The sequence below is a fragment of the Schistocerca serialis genome, chromosome 5 (assembly GCF_023864345.2).
Source record: "Schistocerca serialis cubense isolate TAMUIC-IGC-003099 chromosome 5, iqSchSeri2.2, whole genome shotgun sequence".
NCBI classification, from domain to species: domain Eukaryota; kingdom Metazoa; phylum Arthropoda; class Insecta; order Orthoptera; family Acrididae; genus Schistocerca; species Schistocerca serialis.
In genome coordinates, this window is record NC_064642.1 from 119,697,298 (window position 1) to 119,718,784 (window position 21,487).

The 21,487-nt window shown below is 40.3% G+C and overlaps 1 protein-coding gene across 1 annotated transcript in view; it reads right to left on the reverse strand.

Moving 5' to 3' along the window:
* Positions 1 to 20,823, reverse strand: part of LOC126481410 (uncharacterized) — a 241,418-nt gene extending 220,595 nt beyond the window's left edge. The window contains exons 1-2 of the mRNA XM_050105147.1: positions 20,773 to 20,823; positions 8,937 to 9,008 (exon numbers count right to left, since the gene is read on the reverse strand). Of these exons, the coding sequence (XP_049961104.1) occupies positions 8,937 to 8,975 (39 nt within the window). The 5' untranslated portion in view covers positions 8,976 to 9,008; positions 20,773 to 20,823. The remainder of the gene's footprint in view (positions 1 to 8,936; positions 9,009 to 20,772) is intronic.
* Between the last annotated feature and the right edge of the window lie 664 nt (positions 20,824 to 21,487).

The following is a 21,487-nucleotide window of genomic DNA, read 5'->3' on the forward strand; positions in this document are numbered from 1 at the left end:
GCCCAAACCTCCAGCACTTAAAGCAGTGCATGGGAGGAGGGACGTAAGGCTTAACATCACATCAATAGATCACCACCTTGACCTTCTCGGGCAGTGTGTCACCCTCGAAAGCCAAGATGAAGGCGCCGGTGGCAACCTACTATCTTTAGGTCCCCTGAAGACACGTCGTACAAGGTGGACACCACGGCGTTCCAGATTTGCACGGAGCTTGTCGTCAGACTGAAACAGCAGGTCACGATGAAAAATAAGCCCCTGAAGCATATTGAGGCTCTTATGAGGCGTCATGGATACTGCAACATCACTGAGCTTGTCACAAGCAAGCAATGCCCGTGACTGTGCTGGGGATGCTGTCTCTGAGGATCACTCCAGACCTCATTTTAGACATGCCCTCAAGTTCTCCAATCTTGTCCTCTAAATTTTCCACAAAAAACTGTGGCTTTGTGGTCAGAAATGAGTCCCCATCTATTCAGCTGCAAACCAGAAATCGAGGAGAATATGTCTCACCAGGTAATTTAGACTGCCATTCCTCCCCTGATGTGGGCAGGGAAGGGTACGATTGGGGGTCATATGTTGAAGCATTGAACTTTCCTTTCTTAGAGACTCGTGCTTGTGCACTATTCGTATTTCTTCTCATGGTGGTCCCACGAGCAGCTAGGGAAAGGAATGTCCACCCAGACAGAGCCCCACTTGCCTGGGTAAGCCTAATACAACCAGGAGGCGGCAGGTTCCCCAGAGGTCGCCCACTAGCAACTGTTCTACCTCGACAGCCATGCGTCTCCTCGGCGTGCAGCGCACCTTGAGATTGAGGGTTTTTTATAGAGGTTTATACCATCCTCGCGACCCAGGCAGTTAAGACAAGATCCCGGGCTCTGTACCATACAACGTTCCACCATCATGCCTTACAGTGGTCGTTGAAGCACGCTCAGAGCTTACGGTATCAAGGACTGGTGGCACTTCCCAGTCCCCAGCTCAGGGACCCTGGGGTTGCCAAGCCCGAACCCAGCAACTAAATGCTGAGCCCCCTGAGGGTATGCCAACGTGTCCTGGGGTCCACACAAACACCACTGAATGATGGGACCGTATCAGGGCATCAATGGCCTCCTGGATGGATGCCACCAAAGGATGGCGAGGGTGGCACTGGTCGATAGCTTGTAGGCTGCTCAAAGAGGAATTGTTTCTTCTGTGTTCTTACTCTCCTGAATATGAGGGGGAACTATGGGAAGCCCCAACTTGGACATGGAAAGTATGGAGCAACAGAAAGTTTTGGATTAAAAAAAAAAAAAAAAAAAAAAAAAAAAAAAAAAAAAAAAAAAAAAAAAAAAAATCGGGAATGGGCCCCGAAGACCCCACTCATACAATGTGGAAAGGATATGATGTCACCAGGTCGTGTCATATGCTTTATGGAAGTCAAAAAAGATGGCAATCAGGTGTTGCCATCTGGAAAAGGCTGTTTAGATGGCAGATTCGATGGACAAGATTCTCGGTGGTAGAGCAACCCTGGCTGACACTGCCCTGGCATGGAGCCGTAGGCCACGTGACTCCAGGACCCGACCCAACCCAACCCAACCGCCGACACACCATATGTTCCAGCAGCTTACAAAGAACGTTGGTGAGGTGGTGAGGCTGATGGGCCAATAGCTATCCACATCAAGTGGGGTTTTACTGGGTTTGAGCACCAGAATGATGGTACTCTCCTGCCACTCCAATGGAAAGACACTATTGCACCAGATCCGGTTGAGGATGATGAGATGTCACTTGTAGTCAAATGAGATATGTTTAATCATCTGTCTGTGGATCCAATCTGGCCCTGGTGCTGAGTCAGGGCAATGTGCAAGGGCTCTGAATCAAATGGCTCTAACCACTATGGGGCTTAACATATGAGGTCATCAGTCCCCTGCAAGGGCACTTAGGAGCTCCCACTCTTTAAATGAGGCGTTACAGGATTCACTGTGGCATGTAGTGAATGAGAGGACGTTCCCCTCCACCCGCCATTTGAGAGTGCGAAAGGCTGGGGGTAATTCTCTGATGCAGAGGCTCAAGCAAAGTGCTCAGCACTGCTCAGCAAACGCGTGGGCATTGGTAGATAACATGCCATTTATGGTAACACCGGGAACACCTGTTGGGGTCTAGTACCTAAAAAGACATTTGACCTTTGCCCAGACTTGGTAAGGTGATGTACGCACCCAGTGATCGAGTCTTATCTCTCCCAATATTTCTGTTTCCGTCTTTTGATAAGCTGCTGGACACGGGCACGGAGCCGTTTAAAGGCTATGAGCTGCTCCAGGAGAGGGTGCCACTTATGCCTCTGTAAAGCTCACTGACGGTCCTTAATTGCTTCAGCAACTTTCAGTGACCACGAAGAGACTACCTTATGCCAGGGCCAACCTAAAGAGAGAGGGATCACATTCACTGCCGCAGAAACAATTGTTGTTGTCACCTGCTCAACCATAACATCAATGTTACCATCTGAGGTAGATTCAATGGTGACAACAGAGGTGAAAGTCTCCTAGTACACCTTGTTTAAGCCCATCTGAGCAGGCGTCCATGGGCCTGATGCCGGGGCAGTGATAGGAAGATGGGGAAGTGGTCACTACAACACAGGTCGCCATGTGCACCCCAATGGATAGATGGGAGAAGTCCTGGGCTGTCAATTGATGAATCAATGAGCGAGTAACTACCATGAGCCACAATGAAATATCCGGTGGCCCAGTATTTAAGAGGCAGAGGTCAAACAGATTTTCAACATCTCTGCCTCAGCCAGCATGCACGGTGCCACCCCACAAGGGGTTATGGGCGTTAAAATCTCCCAAAAGTAGGAAAGGTTTAATGAGTTCATCAATCAGTGCAGCTAATATGATCAAGGGTACTGTACTGTCTGGAGGAAGATACACATTGCAGACAGTATTTCCTGTGTCATCCTTATTCTGACAGCCACAGCTTAAAGAGGAGTTTAAAGTGGCACAGTGTCACTACAAACTGAGTTTAGGATATAAATGCAAACTCCACCTGACACACTATAGTCCCTACAGTTCCTGTGATATACCTTATAGCCATGCAGGGCAGGGGTCCATATTGCCGGGAACCAGGTTTCCTGGAGGCCAATGCAGATAGCAGGTGTAAAGCTTAACAGCTGCTGTAGCTCAGCCAGGTGGTGGGAAAAATCGATGCAATTCCACTGGAGGACTACATGATTGGAGACTGGGAAGGCATGGAACATTCAATGAGGCTGTTTATGCATCAGGGTCACCTGTTGCCACCAACCTACTGCCTGAGCAATCTATATCCATTTTGTCTGAGGGTCTGGCGAGATGCAAGTCCTAAGTGGATGCCCAAATCTCCAACACATCCGCAGACAAAGAGCTTGTAGGTATCGGTGGTGGGGGTGCCACTGCAATTTCCTTGGTCTTAGGGGTTTTCTTTTTGGATTAATTAATGAAAGTTCGCAGTCTCCTCTATAAAGAATGTGAGGACAACGAACATTTTGACAGCAGTGACTCATTGATATTATTAATGACATATTACTGGAAACAGTTATTACAGAAATTTGGACAGAATATTGTATGTGTAGACTCCACACATTGTACAAATTTTGACAAGTTGTTAGTGACCATATTGTTTGGGGTAGACGGTTTACATTCAGATATGCCTGTAGCATTGTGTGGGTCAAATTGGTAGACCACTTCCATTATGTCTTGTTTCTTCAGTGCTGTGAAAGAACTGGAATCATAAAAGTGTGTGTATTTATTCATGTCTGACGACACTATTATTTTCAGACGTGCTTCGACAGAAGTCATAGGGGTGAACATTTGCATAGGATCCACCTTACTGAGGCTCATCACAAAGCTTCATACAATGTTAAAGAGAGAAATATAACAGTCAATACTGATGGCACAAAGTTTCTTGGGAAGTCACAGACAATCATGGGATAGCAGGTATATTGATTTTAAATAATACTGAGTGTAAATTGGAGTTTACATTGACATGTTCCATTTATAATATGTGTATAAACGCTTTTAGTTATCCCTGTGCAGACAGTTTAATTCATTTGAACATATGCAAACAGATTCATGCTGCATCAATGACCTATGCCTTACATTCCAGTGCCACATGTAAACCAACTGAAGCAAAACTAGGTGAGGAGGCTTCTGCCATTTTGTGTGCACATCTCTGGTCCGAGAACTAGTGTCCACTTGTTAAAGTCCACAGAAACCCTGAAATTGTTACTGAAAGTTCATTCGCTGTCACTTTTCAGACATACTGCAGGGAATCTCCACAACACCCCAGCAATGAGACGGTAAAAGTACAAAGAAGGCACGGTAAATGCAACGAAAGTGTAAGGGCAATTTAAAGAAACCAACTCTTACTGGAAAGCAAGTGTTGTTACGGCACTGAGGCAGATATTAAATGTTCATGTTGATTCTAATCAAATTTATGTAGTTTTACCATGAGATCACAGTCTGTCATGCACTAATTTCATTAACATAAGTAGTTTGTTGTGCACTAATTTCATGAACACAAATAGTTTGTCAATTATATTGTTTGTTCTTCCATCTAGATAACAATACTTTAAAACCATATGCTTTGCTTAATGATGCACATTTCTGTTTATGCTCGAATTGCGACGGCAACAGTACGCCCACTGCAGAGACCAGAATAAATAATTTGAAGAGAAATACACCAAAATCTCTAGTATCTTCATACGCTTGAAGCTGGCTGATTGACGCCTCCAGCTGCTTATTAAAACTGTATGTCCGCTTCTTCAAGTAAAGAGCTTTGTACACACGTGCTTTCTTTCCTTCATTGCCACTTCAAATTATTCTGTCATCTGTGGTCTATGTGCCAAGGAAACAGCAGATTATTTTCTATGGGTTTCCCTGGCTTGGAGGACTTCACTGACTCAGTCTCTGGGACTGAGGATGAGCGTGAAGCCCTACAACCAGCTGCTTTTGAGCTCTTCAGCCACTGGCATCTGTCGTCTTTCCCACTAGAAGAAACCTGGGAAGGGAGTGACCCAAGGAACCCATCTGTAGTGAGAGAAGCCAAAGAAGACTTACGCATCTCTGGCTTAGAAGTGGGGATGGACGTCCCCAATGATTGGAGGGGGGGGGGGGGGGTGTTGCTCCTGAAGTAGGTGGTACGGGAGCAATAGGGAGGGAAATGCCCCGCACCATCAAGGGGCAAGAGTAGTCTTCCACCTCTGAGAGGTCATTGGGATTGGCAGAGCTGATGGGCCAGAACTGTTGTAGCAGCGGCATAAGACAATGTCATACGTACAGGATGCAGGCGTTCAAATTTTCTCATAGCCTCTGTGTAGGTCAGTTGGTCCAGGGTCTTGTACTCCACGATTTTCCTTTCTTTCTGGAGAATCCTGCGGTCTGGCGAGCAAGGCGAATGTTGCTCTCCGCAGTTGACACAGATGGGACGCGGAGCACATGGACTATTGGGACGTGATGTGAATCTGCAATCTTGACATGTGACACTGGACGTGCAGCAGGAAGACATACGCCCGAACTTCCAATACTTAAAGCACCACATTGAGGGAGGTATATAGGGCTTTAAACCACAGTGGTAGACCATCACCTTGACCTTCTTGGGCAATGTATCACCCTCTAAGGCCAAGATGAAGGCACTGGTGGCAACCTGATTGTCCCACAGCCCAAGGTGGGCACGCTGGATGAAATGTACACCTTGCCACTCTAAATTGGTGCAGTGCTCATCTTCAGACTGCAAAAGAAAGTCCCAGTGAAATGTGATACCCTGGACTATATCTAAGCTTTTATGGGGTGTGATGGTTACAGAAACATCCCCCAGCAAGTAACACCTGTGACTGGGCAGAGGATGCTGTTTTAATCAAGACTGACCCCAATCTCATTTTGGACAAGCCCTATACCTCCCCGAACTTTTACTCTAAATGCTCACCAAGAAACTGAGGCTTCATCGTCAAAAAACATTCCCCATCAGGCCTCGAACATACAAGGTACCAGATCAAATAAGATCCGCTGCCATCCTTAGCCCGACATTCCTCCCATGGTATGGCCAGGGAGGGGAACGATTTGGAGTCTTACTTCTGTGTGTTGAATTGAGCTCGTGAATGTTTAGAGACTGCTGGTGAGTCGCCAACAGCAAGAGATGATGGACTACACTTCATCAGGTGTCATCTGCCCTGATGCCACCCACTCCGACTAGGGGCCTTCCCCACGGGCACTACCCAGTTGCAGTTGCTGGGAGCCAGATGCCATTGGGGGATGGGCGTCTACCCCCTGGCATATGTGGGGAGTTAACAGCACAGGCATCAGCAGAGTGATCCCTGTGTGGTCAGGGGGGGCTACAACCAACAGGATACATGGCGGCCCACCACAACTGACTGGCTGCCATGCTGGATAACAAGTGCAAAGAAGTCCATGGTCATCGTCGATGCAGGAAGCGACACTGCATAGTGCATGGTGGAAAATGCACCCAGGAAGGTGTCCTCGCCCAAGAGATGGAGAATGGGCAGGACTGCAATGCGACGACGAGAAAGTGGGCTAAAGATCTCAATGCACATTGGACACGATGCACCATGTAAGGCGCCCTTCCCCAATTGGCTTGTACTTTGGGAAAATTTTGATGAATGGAGGTCAAACCCTACAGGAGACTATCACAAAGGCCAAAATGTGTGAGACTCCTTTTAGTCATCTCTTACAACAGGCAGGAATAGCTCTGTCCTATTCTAACCCTAACCCCCAGACCCGCAGGGGGGGGGGGGGGGGGGGGGGGGGGGGGGGGGGTGATGGTTGGGTTCGAGTGTGGTGCAGACCCCACAAAGCCCTGGACCCAAGTTGTCAAAAAGGCACTGTGCAAACTGGTGGTGGCTCCATAACGGTGTGGGCTGTGTTTACATGGAAGGTAAATTTGGTCCAATTGAACCAATTATTGACTGCAATGATTATCCAGAAAGATTGTGTTTGGCAACTTTGAGATGATTGGCAGCCATTCATGGACTTCATGTTCTGAAACAATGAAGAAATTTTCACGGGTGACAATGTGCCATGTCACTGGGTGACAACTGTTTACAATTGGCTTGAACATTCTGGGCAATTCGAGAAAATGATGGGGCCACTATGACCACCCCTCATGAATCCCAAAGAACATTTATGGGACATATTGAAGAGGTCAGATCTTGCACAATATGCTGCACCGGCAACATTTTCCCAATTATGGATGGCTATAGAGGCAGAATGGCTCAATATTTCTGCAGGGTACTTTCAACGACTTACTGAGTCCATGCCATGTCAAGCTGCTGCACTATGCTGGGTGAAAGGAGGTCCAACACAATATTATGGGGTATTCCATGACTTTTCTCAACTCAGTCTATAATAAATGATACTGGATGGCAGGTTTTTTCATCTCTTCTGCTACCCTTCTTGTAGATGAATGTGATATGTTCTCTTTTTCCACTACTGAGCATAATTTTTGAGTTATCTATGGGAGAATATGCAAAAAAAGAGGCTCTAACTCAGTTGCAAAATCTGTATACAATTTGATAGGGATTCCATTGGGCCCTGGAGCAGTGTTCAGTTTTAGTGATTTCACCTCAATGGCACTGACTAGTATCTATACGACTCACCTTTTCAGTGGTGTGTGAACTAAACTGGGGAAATATTGCAGGATTTTCATTCCCAAAGAAACATTTGATAACTGAGTTAAGTATATATGCTTGTTCTTTGTTACTCTGTTGCAGGTTCTGTCTTTCTCATGAGCATCTGAACATTAACTTTGGTGCCACTAACAGCCTTTAGCAAGATCAGAGTTTCTTTGAGTTTGAGAAATCTTTCAATAATGTTTTAGTACTGTAGGATGTTAAGGCTTCACGCATAGCCACCTTGATAGCTGAACATGTTTCATTTGTCATCTGATACATGAACTAAGTGTTTTTATTTGTATTCTGATATCAGCTGTGTGAAAAATCAATTTATGGTCAACAACACACAAAACACTGCCTCTGACCACTTAGGCTGGGTCTAAAAGTAGTTCATCCTTTTATAGCAGGAAGTGGTAATGTCTAATGACCATACATTTAACAGCAAGATATGTTATGTAAATATTGCCAGTACTTATAATTTACTGTATGCTATTGTGTTACACAGCATTCAGCCTTCAATAAGCCTTAATTAGTTTGATGTAAACCAACTTAGCATTTAATTACTAGCTATTAACAGTTTTTATCCAATTCAATTTCTCTTATCTTGTATTGTTGAATGACACACTGTCTATGCCGTTCTTGAACTGCACTTGAAGGTTATATTAGTATATTGCTTATTTCAATGATCATTTGTTCTTCTGCTGCCTGCAGTTATTTTTATGGAATTAATTTCTTCATATATATCTCTATATTATAGTTACTTTATATCTTGTAGCATTTAAAGGTGAAACCTTTGTTTTTCTAGCCCATTTTCTACAGTGCCAATCTCTGTGCATTTCCCACAGTGATCAAATCACACTAAAAGGCCACCACACTAAGGAAAGTCAATACACATGAACAGCACGCTTACAACCACAGCCTTGCCCAGTGAATTCTATCAGTAAGTATAGAATACCAAAAAGATGAGGGCTCATAATTGACATTTTTTGTCTAGTTAATCTATTAGAGTTTTTAGGTGAGAACAAAGGTATTTTTCCAAGAATTGTAAAATACTGAGCATGTAGTAGATGGTAGCTATCTGGGCTCGCAGCATACTGATCACTGGAGTCTTATGTGATGGACAGAGAGCTGAAGCTACCCCTAAACAATCTATAGATCTGAAGTTGGTCTAATTCAACCAAAGCTGGAATCTGCAGTTAAAATGTTCAACCAAACCTTTTGTCCAAGAAAATAACTATTCAGTTATGTAATTCACACCATTTCCCACACATTTAATTATAGAAACTCGTCTGTTTCACAGTTGGGTATTTCTCACCTTAGGAGTGTGCAGAATCTCCTCTGGTATCTCAGACATTCCAAATTTAGGGTAGATCTTTAGCAAGCAATGCTGCAACATGAAAAAGTTGTATTAGACAACAAAAAATATTTTATACTTGGACACACACACAATCAGTGGTTAGATAAGCACAACATTTTTACAAAAAGTATGAAGTATGACCAAGGGGATTAGAAACACGCTGGGAGGTAACGACAATCTGTCAAGCTGTCAGTGGATGTAATATGTAAACACAAGAGATGCCCCCGCTGAGGGCAGGGCAAATGCAGAGGTGGCAAGTGGCAGGGAGGGACCTTTTGGTGGATTTCCTGGAGTACTAGAATAGAAGTCATGACAATTAGCAATGCAGCAAAGGGTGTGCATACCAAAGATGGCTGAATTCCTAATATGTCAAGTAATGGGTACCTCAGAATGCTACAAATTACACTGCACAGCCACTTTAATAGTAATTATAAAAATTACATAATTTATATTAGTGCAAGATATCAACAACATTACTTAAACCTTTGAAAATTCTTAAATACTTTTGGCAATAATTAAGAGTTAAAATGGTTAGATAACTGCTGAAGACACCTGCAATTATCATTGAATGTCACATCACTAACTATTATACAGATAAACATAACAAAATGAACACAACATCATGTACACATAACAAGTGAGTGGGCAACCTGTAGTATACCCGTGCATGTGTACTCAAATCAATGGCCAACTACATCAATATGGGCTAGCCACTAGAGGCAACCTGAAGGAAACGTGTACATGGCACAGTCTCCACCACAGCGTCTACCGATGACTCGCACCTATACAAGTACGTAGCAGAACTGACTGACATTCACTATGTTCTTTTAGATTGTATTGCTCACACCAGTTGTTCTGTGTATTGCTTATGTTGCACTTTCTGCATGAGTCTTGTCTTGTTGTGCGTGGAGTTACACGAATGTTATTTCTGTAATTGTTAAGAGGTTTATAAATAAAGCCATATTTGTGTTACTTGGATTGGTTTCGTATATTACTTGGTTACTTCACAATCAGGTTCCATTCTCATCTTCAGTTTTGCAGTAATCAAGTAATACATGAAACTAATCCAAGTAAGACAAATATGGCTTTCTTGATAAACCTCTGAACAATAATGGAAATAAGCCTTGCATGACTCCAAACATAACAAGACAAAGAATCATACAGAAGTTGCAATGTAAGTGGTACACAGGGAAACTGATGTGAGCAGTACAAAGTAATAAACATAGTGAGAGTAAATCAGCACTGCTCCACAGTTACATAGACACAAGTTGCCGGTAGATGGTGCAGTGGAGACCAAGCAGTGTGCACAGTTCCTACAAGCAGCCTCTAGTGGCCGGCCCGCACTTGCAGTTGATTTAAGTGCACACGTAGCAGGATACAACAAGGTTGATTTGAGGCATTAAGTGATAGAACTTGGGCAGGAAGTGGCAGTGTGATACTTTAAATTTTGCAAGCACTTAGTAAATTTTGATACCAAGTTGAGCTTGGAATTAGGGAGGCAGTTGGATTTTTTTTTTTTTAAGTCGAATGATGCGCAGTGCTGTACAAATATGTGCAAGAATTTAGAGATGCTTATCATATTGCTGAAGTGCAACTACTATACTTGAGTTAAATATTGATTTATGAACAGTCAATGTGTTATAGTATTTTGTAATTACAATCATTTGAGGTGATTAGTTTAGCCGAGGGTATCTGCTTGTACTTTTATCACATTCACACAACTTTACAACACCCATTTTGCAGTTATTTATGTTATGCTTTATTTGTATACTTCTGTAGGTTGTGATGTCAGTGCCTGTTTCACTACATGTGCCATCTGGATTGTACCCCGAACACCAGCTTCTAGTAGCTCTGCAGGTCGGAACTGGCACTACAACATGTCCTTTGTTCTCACCACCCAACTAAATTTACATTAATTTCTTCAGTCTCACCATTTCTTCACAGTAACTATTCCTTTTTCATTCTCTTTTAACCTTCTACAACTTTCATTTTCTGACCTGTCTATTAATTGCTATCCCCTTCACACTTCTAGCGCACACAGTGCACTTAGCTTTTTGCTCTCATTAGCCTGTGTATGATATTTTAGCAGTAATCTCTCTTGCATATTATCCTATCTTCCACATTTAAGCTCTGAGGTTTTAAAATCTCATCTAGCACAGTCCCAACAACAATCAGTCTTTCCTTCTCATCCCATCTGTTAAGTCCTCCCTGACTTGAGGTTCTGGGTGACCTTTCCGAACTCTACCCCTTTTTCTAAACCTCACCAGTCTTTTTTTTCGCTCCTCTCCAACCCTTCTATGTTTACCTTATATTCAGGAAGATGGAATTTGCTCTGTCTGGTATCCTGGTTTCCTACAAAATTTTGAAGATGTAGTTTTTGTCTTTAATTGGAAAGAGAGAAAAGTAACCGATATTGCAATTGCAATAGCAAATTTAAGTTACTCAAAATCTGAAGATGTTTATGGTGTCTCCAATTCTCTGAATAAAAAAATTATGGAGGTAGTAGCGCAACACAATATTTTCTTATAAACCATATGTTTGTCAGTCCCTTTTTCCCTTCATCCTTGCAAATGACAATCATTACTACTCTCATCAAGAAAGGTTGTAAGGCTTGTTGTAATAATTACCATCAACACTCTCTCATACCCATGATTCTGAAAGTTGTGGAATATTGTGTACAGCTCCAAATCAATCAATATCTGTCTGAGTAATATTCTTAATGACTCATTACAGCTTCAGGTCAGGCTTGTCAACAGTAAAAGCAGCCAAAAACGTTGTTTCACTGACACTACCAACATTTGAATGAAGATTAGCAGTTAATGCTATCCTTGTGGATCTCGGCAAGGTATTTGTCAGCCATGAAGCACTGCTAGAAAAACTCTACTACTGTAGTTTTATAGGATCATAGCTATCTCTGACTATATCCTACCTGAGTGACAGTACTAATTATGCAGTTCAACAATATGAGATCAAATTCCTTACATATCAAACAGAGTGTACCACAATTTTCTGTGTTTGGCTCTTTACTACTCATAATACGCAGTGTGTTCATTTCAACATGAGACCAGTGAAAATCTTGAAATGATTCACTGTATAAAAAGATGTTCTAGGTGAAGAGTTATTTGGAAAGGTGACATTGTCTGTGCTACAACTACAACTGGCTACCTCCTAAACCATCCCTCCCCCCCCCCCCCCCCCCCCCTGCCTGGGCAGTGTCAACTTAAATTTTCAAATGGGGTCAATCCATATGAAGTTATCCAAAAAGGTTTGCTTGACCATTTTTAAATATTTTTTGTTTTTTATGTGATTACCCTATAGTTGAGAAGATCAGAACATTTTTTTTTAAATTACCTTGCACTGTCACTGAGTAGTGGCCATCTTTATGTGTAACCGCACAACAGTTTTTCAATTTGGAGACATTAGCATTAATCTCAATATCTCTGCACTGGATTTAGTTACAACATTGCAACTGGCATGACTGTTTTTAGAAACGTCTCCTCTACAACACTGTTTATTGCCCAAAATACCCTAAATTAAAAAATAACCAATGAAAATGACCTCCAAAGTTTGATGTGAAAATTAAGAAAATCCAGAACAACAACCAAAGAGTGATTTATCACAGTGTATTTTTGTCTAGTTAGATATCAAACTACTAGTCATATATAGAGCAAGAACACTGACAAATGTTTCCTTAATTTTTTTATAATTTTTAAAATTTGAAAAATCTTCATTTTTTGTAAAGTTTGGGGCTAATTATCTGAGTGGGATTGAATATAAAAATTTGATTTTTGCACATTTTGTACACCTACATGATAGCAAAGTACTGTAAAAATTTCAAGCTGGTATTTGACTTTGAAGAAAGAGATGAATTTTTGAAAATGAGGAAATAATTCACACTTCATTAGAACTGATCTTATGGTTATTGCCTATTTAAATGATTTAGTGCTTCATTGTAATAAAATTTAGTTATAACCTATATTTAGTTAACACTATCACCCTTTATTTATTTAGTATTATTTAATTTAATAACAAAATATTAAACAACAGGAGCTTTTGTTTCAGTTCTATGTTTAGAAAATTTGCACATTACTACACGTTCAAAATGATTAAAGTAAAACAATAAACTTGTGAAATTCATCTGTTGTTGAGAAGGCTACAGTTTTGTGCACGAGTTTAGTCCTCAAGACAAGTGTGTACATGAGCTCAGTGGACACAGTAATAAGTCTGCACAGGGGCCCAGTAGTCAGTGACAAGTCTGTACATCAAATGTGAAACCCCCACTACATTTGCTGGGTGTGGCATTGTTCAGAAACCTCTCAGAGTGGTTGTACATACTTCATTGAAAGTGTAGAATATTTTGTGTGCTTTTGTCATGAGTGTAATTTTTAGTTAACTAAAATAGCTTTAAAATTTAATAAATCTGAAAAGCTAATTGGAATGCAATAAAATGGATGAGCAGTGTTCTGTTGGACAAATAGTAAGTGAAGAGTGTCACAAAAAAGTTTATGGTTCAGTTTCAAAAACTTGTAAAATTTTAATGACTCTGATGAAGATAGACAAACTTTGTTTAAATTACAAGTAAGTTGTTTTGCATAATCAATTTGTGTCATGAGAAAAAAATATATTATGAAATACAACCATATTTTTGGAAAAAAATGCTCTGATCCACTCAAAGGTCATAAAAAACCAGTTATTAAATGGTCGAGGGAAAGAAAACTTGGGTTTGAGGGCAGTAAAACTTTAACATTTGTCCTTGTTAAGACTGAATAAAACAGCTTTCTGAGTGAATCTTAATGTGATTGCTGGAAATATTCCCAGTGCCCAAACTGTTACTCAAAAATATTTATCACAAATCAAGAATCAGAATCAAGTAACCTTATTACTGACATTTATGTTCCAAATGAGGAAACTGTCAGCAAATTTAATTTTTATTTTTCTAATTTAGAGGTATCTCCTACTTTGAATATAAGAAAATTGAGTAGCAGAAAAAGAAAAGCTGCTATTGAAAGCAAGATATAACAAATTTCAGACAAAATTAGGAAACACCTAGAATCAGGTTTTAATAATGCAGATACCAGAAGTACTTCTCAAAAATAAAATAAAAAACCTACCTTCAGAACCATTCGACATGAAATATTTGAGCTTAATTGAGAAATTAAAAAGTAACTGTTCAGTGACACCTAAAGAGGAAGAAGTGAAATTTTTTAGTTTAAGCCCTGACTCATGATTAAGAGAACATATAGGCAATTGGTTCAACCTTTTTGACAGTTTGCGTAGAGTAACCTAATAATTAGTGAAAGAGTAAGGCATTCTACAAGTTTTAAGAAAGATGAAAGGAGTAGGTATAAGTGAAGAAACAATTGAAAAGATCCAGCAGTTTTTCAAAGACAATGAAAACAGTAGAATCTCCCCTGGCAGCAAAGACAGGAAGAGAGTAGTTGTAACAAAGCAGAAATGACTACTGCTGTCAAACTTAAAAGAACATTTACCTTTCAAAAATGCTCATCCTGAAAGCAAAGTTGGAAGGTCAAAATAATGTGACCTTTGTCCTAAGTGGTGCATTTTAGCCGACTCCTCAGGAACATAGTACATTTGTGTGTGTTTATATCATCAAAATGTCAAAATGATGACTGTGGGTGCAAAACTCAATGATGTTAACTGCAAAGGTTTACTAGATTTAATGGTTTGTTATACTAACAATTATCACTGTATGATGAGTTTCTGTGATATATGCCCCAGTAAAGAAACCATTCAAACTGTTTAACAGATCTGAGGAGGAAATGCCCAACAATGTTACCTTCAAACAGTCTGTTATAATTGACACGTCTGAAATGATAGCAGGAAAAGTACATTGACCCCTTAATTGATAACATAAAAAATCTCAAAAGTCACCACAGTGTTTCTAAAATCAAAAGAAAGTTTTTGAAGGGCAAAAAACACAACTTTATGAAACTGGATGCATAGTCCTAGCTGATTCTCCAGAAAACGTAATACTTGTGGTTCAGGATGAAATGCGAGGGTACCACCAAGAGACATTGCATCCATTTGTTTTGTGCTTAAAAAGTGAGAAAAATGAAGTTTGCATTTCTTCAATGTGCATGCTAAGAGATTACTTTGAGCACAACACTTCAGTTGTCCATGAGTTTCAAAAGTATGGTTGGTTGGTTGTTTTGGGGAAGGAGACCAGACAGTGAGTCATTGGTCTCATCGGATTAGGGAAGGAGGGGAAGGAAGTCGGCCGTGCCCTTTGAAAGGAACCATCCTGGCATTTGCCTGGAGTGATTTTGGGAAATCACGGAAAACCTAAATCAGGATGGCCAGACGCGGGATTGATCCGTCGTCCTCCCAAATGCCAAAATTATGTAACAAATTACATAAAAGAAAAGCTGTTCAAGGTTGAGAAGCTTATATACTTTCCAGATGCAAGTGGTAGATAACAAAGAATTTTTCAAATCTTTACAACTATGCAGTAGTTTTTTGCTCCTTGCCATGATAAAAATGCGTGTAATGGAGTAGGAGATACAACAACACATTAAGTGAGTAAAGCAGCCTACTAAGAATGAGCACAGACCAAATTCTTACAATATAAGAGTTTTATGCCTTTTGCGAGGATAATATTAAAGGCATGACCTATTTTCTCATCAAGAAAGATGAGGTAGTTTATATAAAAGCAACACCTCAAACCACATTTGTAAACTGTAATAGCAATAAAAGGGAAAAAGGCAATTCCAAAAATTCCTTGCATCGCAGAAGACTTAGTTTGATGCTATGTAACATCAGAAACTGAAATTTATGAGGATCATTCTGTCAGGGAAATTCCATATCTGTATTTAACACTGAATGACAGTGGCATGTGTGTATGATGGACAATAGTGGTTTGGTAAAAAACGATTTTTGTGCATTTTTACCACCCTGCTGGCTCAATAATGTCATTCAAGACATCTAATAGTGACAAAGTTTGGATACCAGTGAAAAACGTATTAAGGAAGCTTTAAATGCTTGCATTTACCACAGAAACTGACAGGTCTTAGTCTATATCGCATAAGCTGTCTGAAGAAATAATTGTTCTTAGTGATCACCGCTAGGATTAGGAAGCACCACATCTCTAAATTGTGTTAAATGAAAATATTCATTTTAAATTGGTCAAGATAATATAAATGTTTAGTTCAGTCATTTTTCAAGTCTTTGCATATAGTTCAGTACCTTAACTTCACTAATAATGGACTGCATCTACCCAACATCACACACAACTCAGCAACAGCCATAAGATCAACTGTAACGTAATCTGAATTATTTTCTCATTTTCAGAAATTAATATCTTTTCTCACTGTAAAACTCAATGTTGAAATTTTTACAGTGCTTTCCCATAACATGCGTGTGCAAAATGTGTAAAAGTCAAATTGGAACGTTCAGTCCTACCAGAGATAACCACCCCAAACCTTACAAAAAATTATTTTCAGATTTCAAAAAAATTATAAAAAATTAAAGAAACACCTGTCAGTGTTCTTGCTCTATATGAGGAGAGTAGTATATGATATCTAACTAGAGAAAAAAAATACAGTGATAAATCATTCCTTGGTTGTTATTTTTACGTCTAAAACGTGGGTTTTCCAAATTTTCAGTAGCAAACTTTTGAGGTCATTTTCACTGTATTTTTAATTTAGGTTATTTTGGGCAATAAACACTTTTGTAGAGGCGGCTTATTTTTTACAAAACAATCATGTCAATTGCAATGCTGAAACTAAACCCAGTACAGAGATATTCGTATTATCGCTATTGTCTCCAAACTGAAAAACTGTCATGTACTTACAAAAAAGAATGGCTGGCATTTAGTAACAATGGAAGGCAAAAATTTTCAAAAACTGTTTGAACTTCGGAATTATAATGTAATCAAATGAAAAACAAATACTTAAAAATGGACAAGCAACCAACTAAACTTTTAATGGATTACTTCACTTGAATTGACACAATGGGAGCTCCCCATTTTGTAGCATATTTGGATTCTCTGCCAAAAAATAAATACGCTTTATTCAGACCATTTTTTTTTTCCATTTGTGGTAGATGGCACTGTAGTCAACAAGTATAAAATGTGACTGTTCTTCAGTTGAGAACTGATGCATTTGATTCTAAATTTCTTTTGTGATGTAACTGTCAGCCTTTGTGTTGACAGCCGATTTTTATGTTTAAAATTTGATATAGTGTTGTGAATTGGATTTACAGTGCAGTATGGTTAGCTGTTTTAGTGTCATTAGAACATACATTTAGTGTGATCCAGGAACAATGACATGGCTCTAATAATTTTCCATTCCCATCGGGGTGCTTTATATTGGTGAATCCCTTTGCCTGTCACCACTGGGACGATTGATTTCGTTGAGCGGCCATGGAAAGTGCGCCTGTCACTTTAACTTCATAGACATTTACCCTTATTACAATGGTTGTGGTTTGTGTTTTGGCCACTGAAGGATCCTAGGGCTCCCAGCTCAAACATCTTCAATTTTGATGAAATTTGTGCAGGACATTGCTCAGGGCCCTGCATCAACTTATGCAGGCTCACCTGTAACTTCGCTGTGGTGCTAGAGCCATTTTCATGAAGACCACTTTTACAGAGACCGAAAAGTCGTGAAGAAATCGTCAAGTTTGGCATTCCACTGTTCCTAATGTAAAAGAGCTAGAATCTTGCTTCTGGGTATAGTGGTACAACTTTGTGAGCTCTACGTTGACAGCTTCCTCCATAGACCGACTAACAATCTCGTCAAACTCGGGAAAGTTAAAATTGACACATTCGTGGGAACACGTTTTGAGCTATACGGCACCGTACTGAAAAAACAGCTACGTAGTTCACGAGGTGCGGTCTCTGAGGCTCCAACACGTATCAATAATACGTGTCAACAATAAATACAGAAGGCTATAACGCAACCGACATCAAAATATCGTAGGCTTCGCAATTTAAGGAGGGTCGGGGGAGTATAGAAGCATTCCACCACAACTGGCCTTGGGAGTCGAATTCGAAAAATTTACGCGCGGTCAGACCACACCTCGTGAGTTAAGGGCTAAAATATCTTTTGCACCATGTATGTTATTTATGTAAGTTTGTGTGTGTGGAACCTACACAAAAGACATCAGTGGTATTTCTTTAATATTTAAGGATGGATACTAAATCTGTTGGAATGATGTTGCCGGCAGTAACCGGAAATGTGTGGTGCTTTCATGTTTCTGGAACTGTCCCACTGGGCTGTACCTGGGTTCCAAGAAAACTTAATAAGATTTTATTTTCTGTAGTGAAACAAGGACATACTAACGCCCTGTGTTTTGTATGGCGCAAACATTTTTCCGATGTACAGGAGCTCCTCGCTAAGAAATGTAGAAGTTAAACTCCCAGTTAACAGACTAAGGTTTTAACATTTTCACGGAACAGTGTCGCTATCGATGAGACAAAGTAACGTTGGTTCGCTACACCTGAATAAAATAAGGCACAATTTGTTATTTTTATTCTCAAAACTGATGGAAACCATGCAAATGTTTATATAAATAGCGCTTTAGGAAATACTGATTACTGTTTACAACAATACTACACTATGTAATACTTAGCTTGGTTGTCCTAACTGCGATTGTTACAAGTATTTGGCAGTTACAGTAAAAACACGTATGCAAACACTTCTCCAGCTGCAGGGGCAATAAAATTAAGCTAATTATCCCGTACACGGCAGCTTTATCACTAAAATAGCCAAATTTAGCGGCTCTCGCAAGTGTTTGAAGTTTAAAGTGCCAGTGTTGCCAATATGCGCAATATGAAATTAGACACGTGAGAAATTTTTAGAATGACAATATTAACACTGTAGGCTTAATTTACGTACTTATAATATGTAAGGACGTTAAACATAGTGTCAATAATCTGTCGGTTGAAATGGGCAGTATCATAAGCTGAGTATTATGGTAGGGCTGGTCTACGAAACAGGCACACTAATACTAAACAAATGTTTGTATGACCTGTATACGAATACTTCCAGATCACGGTCAGCATTAATTCGGAGAAAATGCATAACATAAGGTGATGCGTGGATAGTAGGCTAATTTGGGGCAGCACAGCAAGGCTAACAATATGAAATGATTAACTCTAAAGATATGTAAATAAATAAAGCTGCAACCTGTCACTTTTTTGAATAGTTATTATTCCACGAATCGGTTTTCGAACCTTGAGATGGTTTTCGGGAAGTTACATATTTCTAGCAAGAAGATGGAACATGCTTTAATATATAGCCAAGAGTATTGTTTATCTGTCGGTGTGGATGCAAAACTTTAGTTTTTATTTACTGCGACAGTAGGGGCGGCTTCTTTCTGTTAGTGTCTATCTGTCTGCTTCCATTGTAATGGCCAGTTGGTACATGACTTCACACGCCATGTACCAAATGGCAATCACAATGGAAGCAGACGGACACTAAGAAAATAAAAGCCCCCCATAATGTCGCAGCAAATACAAAATTTTAGTTTTGTATCCACATCGACAGATAATACTCATGGCGGGACATTAAAGCATGTTCCATCTTCGATACAGAGCCAGTATTACGCTAGAAACATATGTAACTTCCAGAAAACCATCTGAAGATAAACCTGAAAAGGTTCGAAACCCGGTTCATGGAATAATTAACTATGCAAAAAAGCGACTGGTTGCAGTTATGTATTTACGTTCAATTAAGCCACGGGTTTTAAAATATCTGTAATGGAGAAGCTTAATCTTAAGGTATGTGCCTGTTAACGTGCAGAAGCCGAGTCAGGACACTCAACTATCTGTTTAGGCCTACGGGATGAATCTGGAGAGTCTGGTCGTGATTAGGTTGTTCTCCCAAAATATATGTATCAGCGTCCCTGTTCGAGGGAAGAAGGGATTTATCCCCCTACTCCATATCTGCGGTCAGCAAGCAAGTGAATGGGCTCCTGTAGTTGACTGGAAGTTGTCTACAGCCCTTCTGATCGCAAACCCATCCACTGGGGCTAGCCCTCAGGCAGCGAACAAAAGTAAGCTAATATTCCAGATTACTTGCTATTTTAGATTCCTTTAATTTTTTTGCTGCTGTATTATCTAGAAGTTGACTGAAAACATTGGAAATGGCATCTTTTTTTTTTTTTTTTAAAAAAAAATCGGTGAATGTAGACATGCTACCGATACGAAATGAATTATTACCATATGCATAACGGGGCTATCAATTCCTCAAGAAGTTCCTATGTTATGTCGAAAGTTTCAAATTTGGCCAACGCAGTTTTAATGAAGTTGCATTGAGACCTCTCATATTTCATAGGTGGTAAGACGCCACTCAAATACAGTGAAATAAGATATGCGCGATTGCAGAAAGCATTTTCAGTACTAAGTGAAACCTACATAATTTTTTTTTTTTTTCTTTATTGTATTTCAATTCCCCATCGGGGCGGGCTGGCAGCAGCATATGCGCTGCTCTTCAGCCGAAAGACATAGAACAAAACAATAGAAGACATTTAAAAACAGCAAAGGAGAGAAGAAGGCGAACATAGATATAAAAAAGGGGGGAACATCATGGAAGGCAATATACAAAAAACGGGGTGACTGTAAAATGGAGATAAAAAACTGTTTAAAAGTAGCACACACAAAAAGCCACACACTGCGACGATTAAAAGAACACAAGGCACCCTACATAAATTAAATGTAGATACTATAAGTAAATTTAAAGAAAACGCAGTTGATACGAGCATGTATCCACTAGCCGTCAGAGGTGTCCGTAGCAAGCGAATATATTCGCTGAAAAATTAAACTTTTATACTCAACTATCTCAGCAAGTTCAAAACGGTTTGTCGCAGCTGCTGTTGCCGTCGTTCGCCCTCTAATGCGTGGAAGTACCGCAAGTGCCGGGGCAGTTCAATTTTGCGCCGCGGGAGGCAGCACAAGGGCTAGCTGACCCGTTCACCTGTTACAAGGCCCGTATTAGACCGCGAAAGTTCTTCAGAGAATCTTTTGTTAAAATTAGGGTTGCGTTACAACTTTTAAAAAAGATAGGAGAAAGTACCACAGCACTCTACCAAAGTTTTTATAAAACGTCTTTTATAAAAGATGTGGAACGGAATTGCAATGAATTTCTATTTCACCGCTGCTTTCAGATAGCAGTTTCTTGAATAGTATCGAGAAATCGCACAGACAGTTTTTCATCGGTACCTGCATTTCAGAGAAACTAATTATCTTGAACCGAAAGCGGATTTCCATTTGCATTTATCTGTACAGTTGTTCATCATGTTGCTCGACTACACACTGCCCGTGACCGCGAGATATACAGAGCTAGAAGGGACTGCGCAGAGCTGCAGGCTTGCAATACACTCGCGAAAAGGATGGAAATCTTATATGTTCAAGTATTTTGAGTTTCTCCTGTCAGTGTCCATGCAGAATCAAATGTACGGCAGCAGTCGATATACGCAAGGATGCCTCTATCTGACGGTTTAGGCTATCCTTCTCGATCACATTGTGCACAGCGTCCGTGCTTTTTTGAAGC